The 18,589-nt window shown below is 47.5% G+C and overlaps 1 protein-coding gene across 1 annotated transcript in view; it reads right to left on the bottom strand.

Moving 5' to 3' along the window:
- Nucleotides 1-18,589, bottom strand: part of LOC147747155 (sodium/glucose cotransporter 4-like) — a 447,273-nt gene that overhangs the window by 376,773 nt on the left and 51,911 nt on the right. The window contains exon 2 of the mRNA XM_086952401.1: nt 18,474-18,545. Within this exon, the coding sequence (XP_086808527.1) occupies nt 18,474-18,545 (72 nt within the window). The remainder of the gene's footprint in view (nt 1-18,473; nt 18,546-18,589) is intronic.

Below are 18,589 nucleotides of genomic sequence, written 5' to 3'. Positions count from 1 at the left end.
CTGCCACCGGCGCCGGGGATCGAACCGTGATCTCCAGATTCCGGAGTCAGCCGCCCTAGCCGCGGCGTCAGCTATTTCCCAGAGTCAAATGGTGCTGGGCTTTTCTGCCGCCGGCGCCGGGGATCGAACCGTGATCTCCAGATTCCGGAGTCAGCCACCCTAGCCGCGGCGTCAGCTATTTCCCAGAGTCAAATGGTGCTGGGCTTTTCTGCCGCCGGCGCCGGGGATCGAACCGTGATCTCCAGATTCCGGAGTCAGCCGCCCTAGCCGCGGCGTCAGCTATTTCCCAGAGTCACATGGTGCTGGGCTTTTCTGCCACTGGCGCCGGGGATCGAACCGTGATTCCCCAGATGGGGATATCCCAAAAATCCGGCATGGTAGGTGCTCGCCAGGACCAGGGTTGGAGACCCCTGGGCAGTCAACGCGCAATCTGCTGGGTTCGATTCCGATCCGTGTCAGAAGGTCTGTGTCAGGGGTCTCCAACCCTGGTCCTGGCGAGCACCTCCCAGGCCGGATTTTTGGGATATCCCCATCTGGGGAATCACGGTTCGATCCCCGGCGCGGGCGGCAGATCAGAGTGCCCAGGACGGGGTCCGCGGGTCCCGGGCAGTCCTCCCTTCAGGCGTCCGGGCCTGAGAGCTCCGGTGGTCCACCCCGCGCCTGAGGCCCAGCCGGGGTCCCGGAGCCCTGCCTTGCGTGGGCAGGCAGGCAGGAGCCCTACCGCGAAGGCTCGGGTGGGAAGCACTTTCGATCCCAGCCATCTGGTCTCACGCAATGCTTTCCAATGGGGCGACCAGGTGGCCGGGGTTCCCTGGAAGTCCCGATGAGGTGCCATTTGCCTCCCCGATCCCAGCGAGGGCTCCAGGAGGTCGGGTACTTTCGCGCCTTGGGTCCGCTCTGTCACCTCATGTGCACGGATTAAAAGAAAAGAGGGTAATTTTCCTCCGGATTACTAGGGAGAGGGTCAGTCAGACCTCCGTGTGGTCTGGTGATTCTGAATCAGGGGAAGGCAGGACACCCCTCCCAGGCTGGTGAGTGGGACTCCATGATTGGAATAGGCACCGAGGCGAAAATTATCATTTCCGTGGGATTTTGAGCCCAAGACCCGCCGAGGCGGGGAATCGAACCCTGGTCCCGGGCTAGACCTCTGCATCAGGGTCTGACTCGCTAACCATTGAGCCACACTTCTCCACTGCATGGCCGAGTGCCCGGGACAGGCCTTCACTTTTGCGTCCGCCCTGCAGATGGTCTTTCCTGTCCGTTGCCACCGAGGACGGTATTTCCCGTCCGCCATCATAATCGGCCCCATCGTCCTGGCTATGTTAAGAGCCTGTGAAATTACCGATGGAGCTAAACCCGGACTATTCGCTTATACCCTGACTAACTTCCACAACACTTGATTTTCAGGTGCTCTTCAAGTAGATTCCTCAGTGAAGTGCGCAGTGGAATGTTGGAGCACACCTCACCAGACTGAAATTACTAAAAAAGACTAGAACGTTAAACATCAGTAAGCTGTTGCAGTGCCAGAATGTTGGCAGCCATGTTGGAGTTTCTGCGGTGCCAACTAGCGCTCCAGCTTAAAGGATGAATCACTCTTTGAGTTTTGAATGAGAGGGTAGTAGCCACCAAGGAGTTCTGAGGAGGAAACCTCCCAAGATTCTTGACAGCTACACGAAGAGTCACAAGAACTCACAGCATTTGTGACACCCATGGGCGCGTACAAGTTCAAAAGGATGCCCTTCGGGTTAGTCTCGGCGGCAGCCGTATTTCAGAGACTCATGGGGAACATCTTGAAAGGCATCCCAGGAGTCATGTGCTACCAGGACGACGTGCTCATATTTGCTAAAAACCATGAAGAGCATGATGAAAGGCTGAGGCGTGTACTGGGAAGGTTCAGGTCACAAGGACTAACAGTAAAAAGGGATAAGTGTGTGTTTGGCTGCGCAGAACGGGATTTCTTGGGACACAAGGTGACGGCTGATGGAATATGTCCCAAAGCTGAACTACAAAGCACCATCGTGAATCTGGCGCCTCCGACGAGCAAGGACGAAATCAAGTCAATGATGGGAATGTTGGAGTTCTACAGAAAATTCATAAAGAACCTGGCAGGAAGGACCTACGCCATCAGGCTACTGCTAAAGAAAGAGACAGAGTTCCACTGGAGTCAGGAGTGTCAGAGGGAGTTTGAAGACGTAACAAGGGCACTTGCAGAAGCCCCCAGCTAAAGTCGTACATACCCAACCGGGCGACTGTGGTCACCACCGACGCAAGCACTAAGGGACTGGGAGCAGTCCTCACCCAAGTAGGCAAGGACGGAGATGAAACGATAGCTTTCGCCTCTAGGTCACTCCAGAAGTCCGAAAACAACTATTCGGTGATTGAAAAAGAGGCCCTAGAAGTATCTTGGGCATCGGGGAAATTCAGAGACTTCCTGTGGGGCACACAGTTCACTCTTCGTACTGACCACAAGCCACTGGTGAAAGTATTCAGCAAAAAATGTCTGGATGCCATCTCAAGTAGGATCAGGCGCTGGGTGGTCAGGCTCCAAGAATACACTTTCGGTGTCGAGTATGTCCCGGGAACGCACAATTTCGCAGCAGACTGTCTGTCTAGACTGGTCAATGAGAATGAGGCGAGGGAGAGGCAAGAGAAGGTGGATGATGAAACGGATGAACCTCAGATGGAAAATGTCTGCGCCATCCAGAGGGCACTAGGAGAAGAAACATGGAAAAAGGCATTGAAGGAAGATGAGGTCTTAGAAGAGGTGTACAAAAGAATAAAAAACAGGTGGAAACACGAAGATAAACGGGTGAAAAATCTGCGACCATACTGGGCTGTCAAGGATGAACTGTCCATAGTAGATGAGTGCCTGTTCAGGGGGCCACCCGCGTCGGTGAGAGACGACCTGGTCGAGATAGCCCACGAAGGACATATGGGCATCACCAAGAGTAAACAAAGACTCAGAGAGAGCTATTGGTGGCCAAACATGGACCTTGCCACAGAAAGGAAAATCAGAGACTGCATTCCGTGCAGCAACAGTGACAAGGTCTTGAAGCAACTTACACCCCCGATGGTATGCAGGCCGCCACCGTCAGGACCCTGGGAGGAGTTGGCATTGGACATCGTGGGCCCATTGTCTGGAGAGCTGCGCACGCCGTATATCCTAGTGCTCATGGATATGCATTCTTGGTAGCCTGAAATAAAGCTAGTAAGTGAAGTCACAACTAAGTCAGTCATTGGATTTTTGGAAGAGGTATTCATCAGGGAAGGGCTACCCAGCAGCATTCTCACGGATAATGGGGTGCAATTGTGTTCAAAAGAAATGGAAGACTTCCTTGGAGAGAGGGGCATCGGACACAAACGTTGCGCTCTATATCACCCCGAAACGAATGGCATGGTCAAGCGATTTAACAAAACCCTCAAGGAGAGCATACAGTTGGCCAAGGCCAGTGGCATAAGCTGGAAAGAAGAAGCATGGAGGCGGTTAGAAGCGTACTGTGGTAAATAAAATTTACCTATGCGGAATTTCTATGCGGTAAAGTTCAATAAGAATAACTCAATCAAAAATGAGAGGCAGAGTCCGTGGCATCTGAGGTTATAAGGGTTTTATTCCATAAAATGGAATTGGTTCGAACCAGGTATCATGTTCCATCACCACGAAGGTTCAGGAAGGGATAGACAATGCTTTATTAACAGAGTACAATATATATAGTAAATGCATATAATGGTGATGGATACAGAAGGCGTAACAGCTGAGAGAAAAGAGATAAGAACACATGTACGTAACAGAAGGCGTGCACGAGGGCGTACACGGAGGTGCGTGCTAGAAACGTCACATGAAAGTGTCACAGGTAGGTGGATCCATAGAGGAATCCTGCAGTGTCAGCAGAAATATATGGCAGAGATGCGCGCGCAGCAGCATGACGTGTGATTGACGTAGGACTGGAGGGTGAAGGGGACTTGACATTTAGCACTATACAGGGAGACAGAAGTCTGGCGTGTCAGAACAACCTAAACCCAAATCATATCTGATATCTTGTGTTTGAGGAACTATATTATCTAGAAGGAAAGGTCTCTTGGGCAGAGGCTATTCTATACTGACTGCTAGTGCGTGCATATGTGTCTACGTGTCTACGTGAGATGCGAGGGGCCATGGGCCTACCATGGTAACGGGAGCAATGAATTACTTGCACGGAAACAGGAAGGCCGGGCCCTTTGCTCTGCAGCTGGGGAGATGTTTTCCTAAATCACTAGACAGGAATGTATTTTCGAGGAGCGGAGCAGATAACTTGAAGGCTGAATTGTCTTGGCAGGCAAGCAGGCCGAGCCGGGCACCGCTCGCCGCACAGGGAGTAAGGCAAGGGTCATGGATGCAGATCCAGGCTGCAGCATTCTGAGGCAGAAGACAGAAAGGGCTCAATGGCAGAAATCAGGGCCTAGCTCGCCAGAACCAAGAAAACGTGAAAGTGCACCATGTAAAAAAGGTGGCACGCCATACTTAGGAACTGAATATTCGACCCATTCATGGTGGATCTGAAAGAGGACATGTTAACGTTGGACGCAAATGTATTTGCGTCTTCATAGCGGGTTGTGGAGGGAACATACATGTACTTGAAGCACGTACATGGAGCCGTTGTGGTCTACGTTAGGGGACACAATTGACCATAAAAATTCATATTAGCTCATTCCCTCCTTGTCCCCTACGGACCCTTCATGATATATCGATCTTCATTAATCCATCAATTTGTTCATGTAACATCATTTGCTCTTCCTTTTTCTGACGGGATTTAGAACGTGGACTTGAATGGGGAATACATGATGTGGCACACAAGCCGCAAATCGCTGGCCCACATTGTAAACATAGGCAACAACTGAATACAATGAGAAGGGCTATTCCGAGGAAGGATAGGACTTTCCATCCCCAGGCTGATAACACGCTCCAGAACCAACCGGACCAAGTCCAGGTGCCTGGATTCTGGTGTATCTGACTTGCAATCTTGTGGAGACGGGTTATGGCTCTATATACTGAGGGTGCGTTTTCTGGAATGAAAACACAGCAACTCGATCCGATGACTCTACAAGCTCCGCCCCTATCGGCCAGGATGACGTCAAGAACGAGACGATTTTGAAGGACAACAATCCGCATAGCAGACTGCTCCTCTGTTAAGTTGCCTAGGGCGGAAGTAGTTTCATTCACTACTGCTTCAAGGGTTCTGGTTAATTTACGTATCAGTTTACTATTAAAGACAGCACCTAAATAGGGAAAGAAACCTTTATTGAAGTCTGTATACTGCTCCCATGCCGTTTTAGTGTAGTCGACAATCGGGAGATCTCTCTTGGGTCTAATGTGTACTAGATGGGAGTCCCTATGATAATCAGGAGGAGCTAGGAAAACAGGTGGCAGAAGGAATGCAATGTAACAAGTACCATCCCAATCTAGAGGTAAGCGTATGTATGCTTTATGTCCACAAATAAAATAGGAATGACGGGAAGCTCTGAATGTAGACTTGCCTTTATCACTGAATTCGATCACAGTAGTACATCTACTATGACCCAGGTGTACTGAACCATTCTTTCTGACGCATAATTCACCTTTGACTAGTAATACTGACATAGCGGGCAAGACTGGTTCGGCTTCAGACTGGACATTCAGAATCATGAGGTTGAGTGTAAAATTACCTAATCCATATACTTCGTTTTCTAGATCGGTCCCTGTCCTTTGGGGAAGACCCTCCTTGTCAGGGAAACATACTTTATGCAAAACTGTGTTCAGATTTCCCCATACCCAATTGCCCTGGTAAACTACGGAATCAGAATCTAAAGAATTCATTAAACTAAACCATGCACCACAGGAACCATTATGTGTGAACGGGTACGGAAAGAGGGGAAGAACTCCCTTGTATTTCTGATAGGGAGGGAGTCGGCCACATATCCAACAATTGGTAGCATTGCTGGTCTGATGGGAATGATGTAACATACTGATGAATGTATTGTTGCGCAGCGCAAGTCGGTAAGATAACTCGTGCGGGGGCAATTCACTGAAAGTATGCTCGACAGTGTCATTTGAAGAAGAATGTGCACGTGTGAAAATAGGAAAATACATGTGTAGCAATATGCTTGCAGCAATAATCATAAGACTCAGAAAAAACATAATCAATAATGTCACAATGCAGTGACTGCGGAGAGATTTACAATATTCATGTTTCTTGATCTGTGTCTGTCTATCTCTCTCTCTATTGGGGTCTAGCGGGTACATGTCAGGAACTTGTCTAACCGATTCACCTAGGGGAGGACTTAAACAATTAAACTGTCTGACTTGCTAGACCTCAACTTCATGCGAAATTCTTGGGAAGGAATTTTCTCTACCAAAGGGAGTTTAGTATCAGTCTCTGGAAGGGGGCAGGGTTGGGAGTCTAGTTTTGGCGGTAGTCCATAGTGTCTCTTCACATGACTCGAGTGGAGCCAGCCCTTGCGGCCCTCCACCTTTATTGCTGTCCTTGTTGTTAATAACACAAGCTTCGGCTCCTGCCAACGGGGCTCCAGCGGACTCCTCCTGTCGAAATTCCGGATAAAAACGTATTCTCCAGGGACGATGTCGTGTGGCTTCACCTCGGTGTTGTCGGGAAAGGCTGCAGCTACCTGTGAACGACATGATTGTAGTGCAGACATCAAGGAAGCAAGGTAATCTGTCAGCATATTACAGTCAACATCTGTTATTTTACGAGGCAGAGGCGTCCCCCACATATTCGGTGGCCTACCAAAGACCACCTCATACGGGGATAGCCCTGTTCTTGAATGTGCAATCATTCTCATGTAAAAGAGTGCAACCGGTAAAGCTACTATCCAGTCTACGCCTTTCTCTCTACAAATCTTGGCGAGACGTATTTTCAGGGTCTGATTATGTCGCTCGACGAGACCTCCTGCCTCGGGATGTCGGACACAGTGGAACTTCCACTGATAACCTAGCAGGAGCGATACCTGCTTCATAAGCCCGGACGAGAATGGCTGACCATTATCTGAATACACGATACGGGGCAACCATACCTGGGGAAAAATTCACGTACCAGCTGCTTGGCAGTGGTCGGAGCAGTGTAATCTGGGACTGGATATGCTTCTGTCCAACGGGAAAGTGCACATACAACTACGAGGACATATTTGAATCCTCGACAACGTTCCATCTGGATATAATCCATCTGGAGGACTTCAAAAGGGTGATCGGGAGGATGAAATCCACCTTGCTCTACGGGAATGCCTTTACCTGGATTGAACTGACAACAGATCATGCAAGTACGCACTTTCTGTTTTGCTGCTGCTCGTAAATGCTTATTGAACCAAAGGTTTTGAATACTGTCTAACATGGCTTTTTCTCCTAAATGTGCAGGACTATGTACTGTATTAATGATAACTTGAACCATTGAGTCGGGGAGAAACCATGTGGCTTTCCCCTTCGTCATCCATCCCTGTTCTGTCTGGATCCCTCCTAGTTCAATCCATTTCTTTATTTCATCTGGTGTAGCATGTGTCTGTATGTCAATTACATCTAGGGCAGGATCCCTAACTGTCATGCAATGTGTCGGTGTCGGAACTATTGTCTTTGTCGGGTCAGTTGCGTGAGTCTGAGTCTGAGCTGTATGCTTGGCTGTTCGATCTGCCAGGTCGTTACCCTGGGAAATGGTATCTGTAACTTTCGTATGTGCTTTGCACTTCATGATGGATATCGCTGTAGGCAGATGTATTGCGTCTAACAGAGCTTGAATGAGGGGACCGTGCTGGATCTTGGCTCCGTGAGAAGTCAAGAAACCTCTCTCTCGCCAGAGTACACCGAAGTCGTGTACGACTCCGAATGCATAACGTGAATCTGTGTATATGTTAACTCTCTTGTTCTTTGCTTGTATACAGGCTTGAGTCAGAGCAATGAGCTCTGTTGCTTGGGCTGACAGGGTGTCAATGCGGTTCGTTTCTATGACTTCAGTTTCTGGCGTGACTGCATATGCAGCCACTAACTCTCCTGTACTTGTTCTCATACATGAACCATCCACATAAAGTGTTAGATCTGGATCTGGTAATGCAATGTCTGTCAAGTCTTGTCTGAGTTTCGTCGTAATGGTAATGACTTCAACACAATCATGTGCCAAAGGGTCTGTCTCACTTAGTGGCAAAAGTGTAGCAGGGTTCAATGTATTGCAACGTTTGATTTCTATATGTGGCTGAAACAATGTCAATTCATAACCTGTCAGTCGTGCTATAGTCAAGTGTTGAGTCTGGGTACGGTTTAAGAGAACTTCCACGGAATGTGGAACTTGTACTGTCAATTGGTGTCCTAACACTATGGAATCACTTTGTCTGATTGCTAGAGCTGTTGCTGCTACAGATTTCAAGCACGCAGGCAGAGCCTGGGCTACTGGATCTAATGTACTAGAAAAATAAGCACACGGTTTGTGTGAACCTGCTTGATCCTGGGTGAGTACTGACAATGCAGTACCTTCGCGTTCTGTGACAAAAAGTGTAAAAGGTTTACTGTAACATGGTGTCGCTAAAACAGGTGCTTGACATAGGGCTTTCTTCAGATCGTCAAAAGCATGTGTATGTTCCTGAGTCCAAGGGAGGACAGTCGATGTTGCTGCCTCCTGGGTTGTCAACTGTATGAGTGGCTTTGCTAGAAATGCATACTGGGGAATCCATTGTCTACAGTAAGAAGTGAGGCCTATAAAGGCCCGTACCTCCTTTTGTGTCTTGGGCTGTGACATGTTTACAATTAACTGGATACGGTCAGGTATTAGCTGTCTCCCCCCTTTGGACAGCAAGTGCCCAAGGTATACCACTTGCTGAACACAGAATTGCAGCTTCGAAGGAGACACCTTGTGTCCCTTGTCAGCCAGGAAATACAAGACTGTCAGTGATGCTTGTTCACATTCTGGTTCACTACGGGCGGTGATCAGTAGATCATCGACATACTGAAGTAGGGCAGTGTTGTCAGGCATGTGAATACTGTCAAGTTGTCTTTTTAATGCTTGGCTATAGATGCTGGGGCTTTCTGTGAATCCTTGAGGTGCGCGTGCAAATTTGAAACTTCAGCCATTTAAACAGAATCCGAAAAGATATTGGCTTTCCGGATCAATAGGTACACTAAAGAAGGCGTTCTTCAGATCAATTACAGTAAAGAACGTTGCCTATGAATTAATAGCTGTCAATAATGAAGAGATGTCTGGAACCACAGGGTACTGCGGTACAATGCATTTATTCAATTCTCGTAAATCGATCACTAATCGATAAACTGGAGGTGCATTTGGATCAGTGCGTTTAAGAATCGGAATGATAGGGGAATTACATAGATTCGAGTCGGATTCTACAACCACTCCTTGTGCAATGAGCTTGTCAATGATTTTCAGTAAAGCCACTACAGCATCTGGTGGTAATTTGTATTGTCGGATTCGTGGCAAAACAACACCTTGTTTCAGTGTAACTCGGTATGGTGTAATGTGCATACAACCTACATCAGTGGGGCCTTGTGCCCATAAATGTGCAGGAACATTCTGTAATCGGGAATCAATATCTCTCAACACATAGTGACCCTTAAAGTCACGCAAAAACAATCTTACTCCTTCCGGAGAACAACAAATTACAGCTCCTAGAGCTTTCAGTGTCTTGATACCTAATAAGTTTTCTGGACATGATTTCGTGAGCAATAAGTCTGTAGTGCGGGATAATGGACCAACTGAAAGAGGAACTGGTTTCGATACTTCATTTACAATAGGCTTTCCTGAAAATCCAAGGGAAACATTCTGTGAGCCTGAGAGGGGTGCCCCTGGGACCTCGTCGTGACTGATTGTTGTCCTGCTTGCCCCTGTGTCAATCAAAAACTTTCTATCCTTTCCTAATACCTGACTATGTACATAAGGACCCTCTTGATCTACAGGAACCTCAATAAGAGGCAAGCCAACCTCCCTCTCTAGGCTGTTTCATGTGTATCACTGGTAATCGGGATAATCAGTTTGTGCATACTGGTACATCTGCTGTGTTGTATGTTGTGTCGCGGCAATCGGTTGTGGCTGTGGTACCGCTACGGTCTGTACTGTCTGTTGTGGAGCATGCATAGGCTGTACATTCTGTGGAACGTGTTGTTGGGCCTGGTCCTGTCTGGGAGGACGTGGTCTCTCTTTAGTTTTACCTGTAGATATATTATGTTTCAAAACTGCACAATCGTTTACATAGTGACCAGGCTGTTTACAATAGTTGCATGTCCCTTTAACAGGAGCTGCCGAATTATTGGACTGTGTCATGCCCTTTTTCTGACCATCAGCTGGAACTGACTGAGCGACGAGCATTTTCATTTTCGTGTCTTTCATACGTCTTTGTTCGTGATCATGTTCTTCCCTTATTCTGTTCTGGTGGTACTGTAACATCTGTAACATTTGGGAAGGCGTGTTTGCTTGCCATGTGCTCTCGACTTTCAATACAGAATTCTTAACTTGGGGCAGGGAATTCTCGACTAATTTAGATACAAAAAGGTGTGGGTATGACTCACTACTTGCTTTCAGGCCACTATTAATAATAAAACATTTCTCAAATCGGGAATAAAAATCACTAGTGTCTTCATCGGGTTTCTGTTTGCAGGCTGAGATTGCATCCCAGTCCTCCTTTTTAGTTGCTAATAACCTTGGTAATACTTGTACTAACAATCCTGGTAATGCTTTAGTTTTGTCCCCAAGATCCAATCCTGGGGTTCGGCCATTTTGTTCTGTTTCTAATGCAGCCCAATCAATCTTTTTATCTCCCACCTCCCACTCTTTTTCTTTGAGTTTCTCGTAAATACCGGCAGGCAATAATACTTTCAATATCTTCATAATATCGGGATAGGTATAATCTCCCATGAGTAGCATGTCTTTTATTTCACGGTGAAAACCTGCAGGGTCTTTATCATGACTGGGCACTATTTTCTTCATTTCTAACAATTCCATTTTAGTTATAGGCGTGTATACATACACACGTGTAAGGGTATCATCAGCATTCTTGACTGGATGTACTTCTCGCAAGGGATTCTGTCTGTCTATGTAAAACATTTTTCTTTCTGGAGGTGGAGCTGAAACAAACTGTGGATTCAGGAAGGCACTATATCTGTGTCGATGTTCTAGAGTTACTTTAATTAAATCGGTACCCAGGCCTCTCCATTTATTCATGAGTAACTCTATTAATACATCAGGTAGGGGACCTGGATCAGAAGGTTGGCTCTTATACAACGTAAGGAGGTGCTGTATCATGTACATACCAGCTAGTCGCTGTTCGTCTGGGGAAAGATTCAAAAATGTTTGCGCTAATGCGTCATCATTATATTTATCGGAATTGTCAGCCCATTGTACTGCTGACCTGGCTAATTCTTGTTCATCCATGGAATCGAGTACATGGTACCCCATTCGCTCTTGAAGTATTCTATCGGTAGCCTGAAATAGATGTTCAGGAGTCTTCGGATTTGACATAGCAGAATGAAAAAGTCTCTTGCTTTCCGGGCGTAGCGTTTTATTAAAGGGTTTACCCTTTCCTACATATGCTACCGTGTCTGTATGTTCTGGCCCCTCCTCCTCTGAGGATTCATTCTTATCATTATCTGCTTCATTTTCAGCTTTCTGTCTTTCATGAAATACTGTTATTTCTTTACGTATTTTTCTGTACATGGCCTCTATACTTTTCTGTCTATCATGTTTTCCGTCTGCAATATTCTGACCCCATGTAGTTAATACCTCCATCTCTTCTTTATTTACACCAGGCCGGTCTCGTTCTCTTATGAAACAGTTTATGAGGAATCTTAAAATCATACTTTGAATGTCTACTTTCTGATGTGCCATGGCCTCGTGAATACATTCCTGACCCTCCCCAGTCTGAACAAAATAAACTATCCTGTCTAGATAATTTTTCATTCCCGTAAATAGAACTAAAAAATTTGCAGCACGTCTTATACGTATTGAGGCTAATATCATGCAATCGTCTTTGCCTGGTACTGGATCATATCTACAGTCTGTAAGATACTCTTTAAGCTTTTCAATTGGGACTGCTCTCGGGGTACGTTGCATCGCTAGTTCTCTAATAGTTAATCGCTGTACTGGTGGCGGGGTATGGTAACCTCCTGATGCACCTCCTGAAGCGGAGGCCTGAGCATCACTTGTCGGTAGGGCCGTGTCAGGCCCAAAAGGATTAAGTGGATTAATAGGGGGTGCAGGTAAGGGTGGAGGAAGCAGACCGGGAGGGGTAAGCTGTTGCGGACCTGGGGGCTGATGATCAGGGGGCGGGTTGCCGTCAGCAGGTGGCACACGGACTGGCATACTAGCATATGCGGGAGCTACATCATCCAAGTAGGATGAAATAAAAATGTCTGCTGCGGTCTTGTGACGTAATTTAGTCGGAACCAATGGAGGGGGCAGATCTTTCGGTATTTCCGGGGTCGCCTTAGGCAGGCTCTCGGCCAGGACTGGATACAATCCTGTCAAATGGCATTACTCCGTCTATCGTGTTGTTCCATTCTAACTCGTTCCCCCTCTTCTAGTAGTTCTTTTTCTTTGGCTTTTTCAGAATCCTCTCTACTTTTCTCTGCTTTTCTGAGTGCTTTCTCTGTCCGTCTGTGTGATTCTTTACGCCATAGTTCAATGGCATCTTTCTGTGACTGTCTGGCTTTCTTTTTCCATAACGCTTCTTCTACTCTCATGATGCACTCGGCATCCCATGTCCCTGTAGCGGGCCATCTCTGATTCTCTGCTAAATCCTTAGTGTAATCCACCCACAAGTCGAGATATAATACGGCATCTAAGCCGTGCTTGTGGTACATAAAATATCCTGGAGTGTCCCTGGGTGGGATGGGAACAGCTTCCTCGAGTATCCCTTTTCTAGTTCCTATCTGTCTCAGTTTAGAAAACAGTGGCATTCTGAACCTTGATACTTGACACTTGATACTTACTCGGACGTGAACACAACTAACACAGTAATGAAGATCAAACAATCACTCATACCACGACATTAAAACACATTAAAACATTTCGAAACGAACAATGACTTGATAACTTGATACTTGATATACTGCTAAACAGTACAGATACACTGCTAAAACAGTGCAGACCGGGTCTGTGTACCCAAACCCGTCTTGACCGGACACAAATTAATGCACCCATCTAGATGCTTCCCCAGCAACGGTACTCACCGGGAAGCACGAAACGGAAGGCCTCAGAAACTCGACACTGGACTGGACCAGACTGGACTGGACTCGACTCGTGACGTAGGTACTTCGGAACTTCGGGACTGGTGGGCCTCTGAACACCTCGGACCTTGCTCTCTCGGCTGGGCTCTGGTCGGGATCCTCCGCACTCCTCACCTCCTCGTCTGGGTGTCGATCGCAGCCTCAGTCACCTCCGTTGGCCTGAGGGAGGTACAGGAAATCCTGCGGGTACGCGTAGTTGTCCTTCACGGCTGTGGCAGGGGGCTAAGCCTGCAACGCACCGCCGGCGCGTAAGGTGGGGGAGGGGTCCCTATTCGGGCGCCAAATTATGTGGTAAATAAAATTTACCTATGCGGAATTTCTATGCGGTAAAGTTCAATAAGAATAACTCAATCAAAAATGAGAGGCAGAGTCCGTGGCATCTGAGGTTATAAGGGTTTTATTCCATAAAATGGAATTGGTTCGAACCAGGTATCATGTTCCATCACCACGAAGGTTCAGGAAGGGATAGACAATGCTTTATTAACAGAGTACAATATATATAGTAAATACATATAATGGTGATGGATACAGAAGGCGTAACAGCTGAGAGAAAAGAGATAAGAACACATGTACGTAACAGAAGGCGTGCACGAGGGCGTACACGGAGGTGCGTGCTAGAAACGTCACATGAAAGTGTCACAGGTAGGTGGATCCATAGAGGAATCCTGCAGTGTCAGCAGAAATATATGGCAGAGATGCGCGCGCAGCAGCATGACGTGTGATTGACGTAGGACTGGAGGGTGAAGGGGACTTGACATTTAGCACTATACAGGGAGACAGAAGTCTGGCGTGTCAGAACAACCTAAACCCAAATCATATCTGATATCTTGTGTTTGAGGAACTATATTATCTAGAAGGAAAGGTCTCACGGGCAGAGGCTATTCTATACTGACTGCTAGTGCGTGCATATGTGTCTACGTGTCTACGTGAGATGCGAGGGGCCATGGGCCTACCATGGTAACGGGAGCAATGAATTACTTGCACGGAGACAGGAAGGCCGGGCCCTTTGCTCTGCAGCTGGGGAGATGTTTTCCTAAATCACTAGACAGGAATGTATTTTCGAGGAGCGGAGCAGATAACTTGAAGGCTGAATTGTCTTGGCAGGCAAGCAGGCCGAGCCGGGCACCGCTCGCCGCACAGGGAGTAAGGCAAGGGTCATGGATGCAGATCCAGGCTGCAGCATTCTGAGGCAGAAGACAGAAAGGGCTCAATGGCAGAAATCAGGGCCTAGCTCACCAGAACCAAGAAAACGTAAAAGTGCACCATGTAAAGACGGTGGCACGGCATACTTAGGAACTGAATATTCGACCCATTCGTGGTGGATCTGAAAGAGGACATGTTAACGTTGGACGCAAATGTATTTGCGTCTTCATAGCGGGTTGTGGAGGGAACATACATGTACTTGAAGCACGTACATGGAGCCGTTGGGGTCTACGTTAGGGGACACAATTGACCATAAAAATTCATATTACCTCAGTACAGGTTCACACCACACCAAACGACGGGAGTCATCCCATTCGAGTTGCTCCGTGCAAGGATACCCAATACCAAACTATCCCCTGGGTGGATGGGGTGGCACAAGGGATGGTCAGACCACTCAAAAGAAGCGAAAAGCCTAGAGAAACAAGAGGGAGCCATGGCGAAAAAGAAGGAAAGATATTACTAGCTGAAATCTACAAGTGAGGCCGGATTCAAAGTAGGGGACAGCATCAAGATCAGAACCCCAACTGGCAGAGCAAGCTGGTCAGGATACAGTAGTCCAACCAAGATCACCAAATTGTTCAAGAATGCCGTGAAGACTCAAGAGGGGAAGATCTGGAATCTGGGGAGAGTAGTGAGGTTTCACCCACCCGGGTATGACTCCAATAGTGAGGGAGGGGGGGAGAGTGATGCGGGGAGGAGCAAAAGTTCTAACTCTAAGACACTGTTGCCATTCCCCCACCCAAGTGTCAGGCCTGGCAGGAGAGTGACCAGACCCCCCAGACATTTCGATCAATATGTCATGATGTAGTGTTTTGCTGTATTTGTTGTGTTGTTATTTCTCATGTGTTCATTCCGCAGGGGAGGGGGATGTGTTGTATCCCCCACCTACATTTCCCCCCGGCGTCTTCGCGTGTAATGGAGCTGCTCGCGGTGACATCACTTAGAATGTCACCGCGACCAGCGTTCCAAGGCGAGCGCCGGGAGGAGCGAGAGCGAGCTGACTGCTAGGCGGCTGTGGCTGAGGTCGCAAGGTTACCACGAACATAAATAAATATCGTAAGCTCAATTCAACTAAGCGTCTGGTGTATCACTGGCTGCTTTCACACCTCCCTTTAGAGCTCGCTCGTTTTTCTAGTTCTCTTCTCCATGCTCGACTCTTGCCCCCATTGTGTGTAGCACCCCTTACCAGAAAACACTCAGTGTGGGGCAGCCCCAGAACATATGTACTATATGCACTTCTCTTTCCCCACATCTGGGGCAAGCCACTGTCCCCGCTTGGAAATATCTTTTAATTCACACCGGGGTAAGATATGCCCTATGTAGGATATTGTAGTTGATTAATTTGAACCGGACATTACGTGAGACTTTCGGGGTCCTATCTACTAGGGTCTCCCAATCTGCCTCAGGGATCCGGGTTCCTAATCCCCCTTCTACTGCCGTCGCAGCCACTCTATGGGCTGCTAGATATCGTGATGTATCGCCCTGTAAAGGCATGAAACGGTTTTGCTCCTACCTGCTGACAGAGCCACGTAGCGGCAGCAGTCCTGTGCTTGTGGTTTCGTGAACCCTGTATCCAAGTGCTTCCTAATTGCTGAGGTGAGGGCCCTGTGTAGGAGAAAGTGGCCTAGGTGTAGGTCGAATTCTGTGGCAAAGTCATCAAAGGGGAGTCATTCGGAATCTCAAAAAAGTCCCCCACCACCTTCACCACCGCTTCCATCCAGGCATCTAGGCCCGCACAGTACCCATCGTGCTGCAAGAGTTAAAGCAGGGCGAAGGGTAGGTAAGGGATTCTGCAGTGGGTACGCTGCACATATCTGAACCAGCACCGGGTTACTACTCTGGTCTCTTCAGTGTCCACAGTGGGTCACTGCTGAATTTGTAGCAGAATTTTCGCGAGCACCAACGGCATTGGCATGAACGGGTTCAGGGCTCTCTCCAGGGTCCTCCTGGTCACTCTCCATTGGATTAGCCAGTTGAGCTATGCCGCGATGTAGTACGCTTCAGAGTCTGGAACCGCCAGCCCTCCAGTCACTGTGGAGCACTGCATCATGGTCAGGGCCACTAGTCTGTGGCCAGAACTCGAAATTAATTATACGATATATAAGTCTAGATCCAGGAACATCGTCTGGAGTATCCACACTGGGAGGGTACCAAAGAAATACAATACCTGCGGCAATGCCACCATCTTCAGGAGAGCCACTCTGCCTGCCACTGATAATGGTAGGGACATCCAAAACTCCATGGAGGACTGGATAGAGCATATCGCTGTACTGACATTGCCCTTCATGAGGTTAGTGGTTCCATTATATATTTTTACCCCTAGGTATGCCAGGCAACTGGATCCAGATTGGAGTCAGCCCAGCTCATTTGAGGGGGGCTATTGGGTGTCATGGGGAAGAGTTGGGATTTCTGCCGGTTTACGCTCAGACCCGAAAACAGACCAAAGCATTCGAGCATGGTCTGCACCCCTCTCAAGTCCTCTCTGTGTCCCAGAAAAATATCACGAGGTCATCTTCATTCACGGAGATATGATGTTGTGAATCCCTTACCTTCAGTCTGCGGTTATCTTGTCTTGATTAGCGTGCCAAAGGCTCCATGGCCAGTGCGAATAGCAGAGCGAACAAGGAGCATCTCTTTCACATGCCCCGCTCTACGTTCTGACCCAGAGATAGCCTTCCCCGTACGCACCCTGGCCCTCGGGTTTGCATGCAATATTTTCTCTCACCCTAAAAAACCACCCCCAGTCCCATCCTGCCTAGCACATCATAGGGGGCGTGCCATTCCATGCAATGGAAAACCTTCTCTATGTCTTCTGTGAATACAGCCGCTGCAGCTCTGTCTTAGTCATCCTTGCCCAAGATGGTCAGGAGTCACCTGATGTTAGTGGCTGCGTCTCGCCTTGAAATGAACCCACCCTGGTCAGGATGGACCAATTTTGGCATGTGTTGCAGGAGTCTGGCTGCTAGGATCGTACTCATTATTTTATAGTCAATGTTCAGCATTGACAGCGGCCTATAGGCTGTGTGGTCATGTGCGGGCTTCCCCGGTTTCAGCACCGGTATTATAAGTGCTACAAGCCACTGGGTCTCAGGTGTCTCTTTGGGATAGGTACCTTCTCTAGAGCAGGTATGCTCCCTCAGTGGTCCCCCCGCTGTCACAGTGCTCTATCAGCAAAGCAGTCTAGCAGCGCAGTAGGCCTCACTAGGGGTCAATGTCTGTCACCGCATCCCCCACGTCCTCCCGGTCATCCAGCCTCTGTTGGCCTGGTCCTACATGGTCTATGGCGGTGTTTCGCTGTGCTGTGATCCGACCCTTGATGGCATGAAGTTTCATTGATGGAAGGACATTTACCAATATTCTGGTAGACACTAGTTGTAGACATAGGTTGGATTGTACTTCTAAATCTAAAGGGAGCCTAATAAGGCATTGGCTGATGAGTGCTAGAACTCCCATGAGACCTTATCCCATCAAGAGTAACAGTTCTGACCCTATCAAAACGTTCTATTTATTACACCTAAGTGGTAAGTGCAACCGCGTAGTCATTCACAACTTGATTGCACATCTAACATACACCTACAATGAGCTAGATACTACATTTCAGATAGTCACAAAAAATTTTGTGTATATCAACCCCTCACAATGAATACACAAACCCATCGGGCTATAGAAAAATTGACTGCTAAATGTTCGTGCATGTTTCGGCAGTGCCATAAAAATAATAAATGAAACAAATTCTGGCAAAGATGTGCGCAAAAATCCTCACAATCTAACAGGTTTCTAATACAATATAATTCTTCATTTGCATCCTAAAGGGGTGACTGTTGAAAGTGTAGAATGTGCAATCTTCTGACAATCTTTTTCTGAATAATTTGTGTAGGAATCCACTGTGACAAATTTTCAAAGCACTTTTGCTCCAAAGCTAAAATTCAAAAGAGCATTGAAAAACGAAAAATAAAACGTAGCTTGAAGGTCAGAATGTGCTTGAATGTGCTTATTCAATATTCAGTTTCAAAATAGTTTAAAAACTTACAGGGAACCACGTCATTGATCGGCCAGCAAGGAAGTATCCTCCCACAGTTCCTCGACTTGCACGTATAGAAGACTGAAAGACAAAAACATATACTATTCATTACATATTTTCAAGAG

Source organism: Lissotriton vulgaris, chromosome 1_1 (genome assembly GCF_964263255.1).
Source record: "Lissotriton vulgaris chromosome 1_1, aLisVul1.2, whole genome shotgun sequence".
Lineage (NCBI taxonomy): Eukaryota > Metazoa > Chordata > Amphibia > Caudata > Salamandridae > Lissotriton > Lissotriton vulgaris.
The sequence above is the reverse complement of the archived record's forward strand: the minus strand, read 5'-3'. Positions and strand labels throughout refer to the sequence as shown.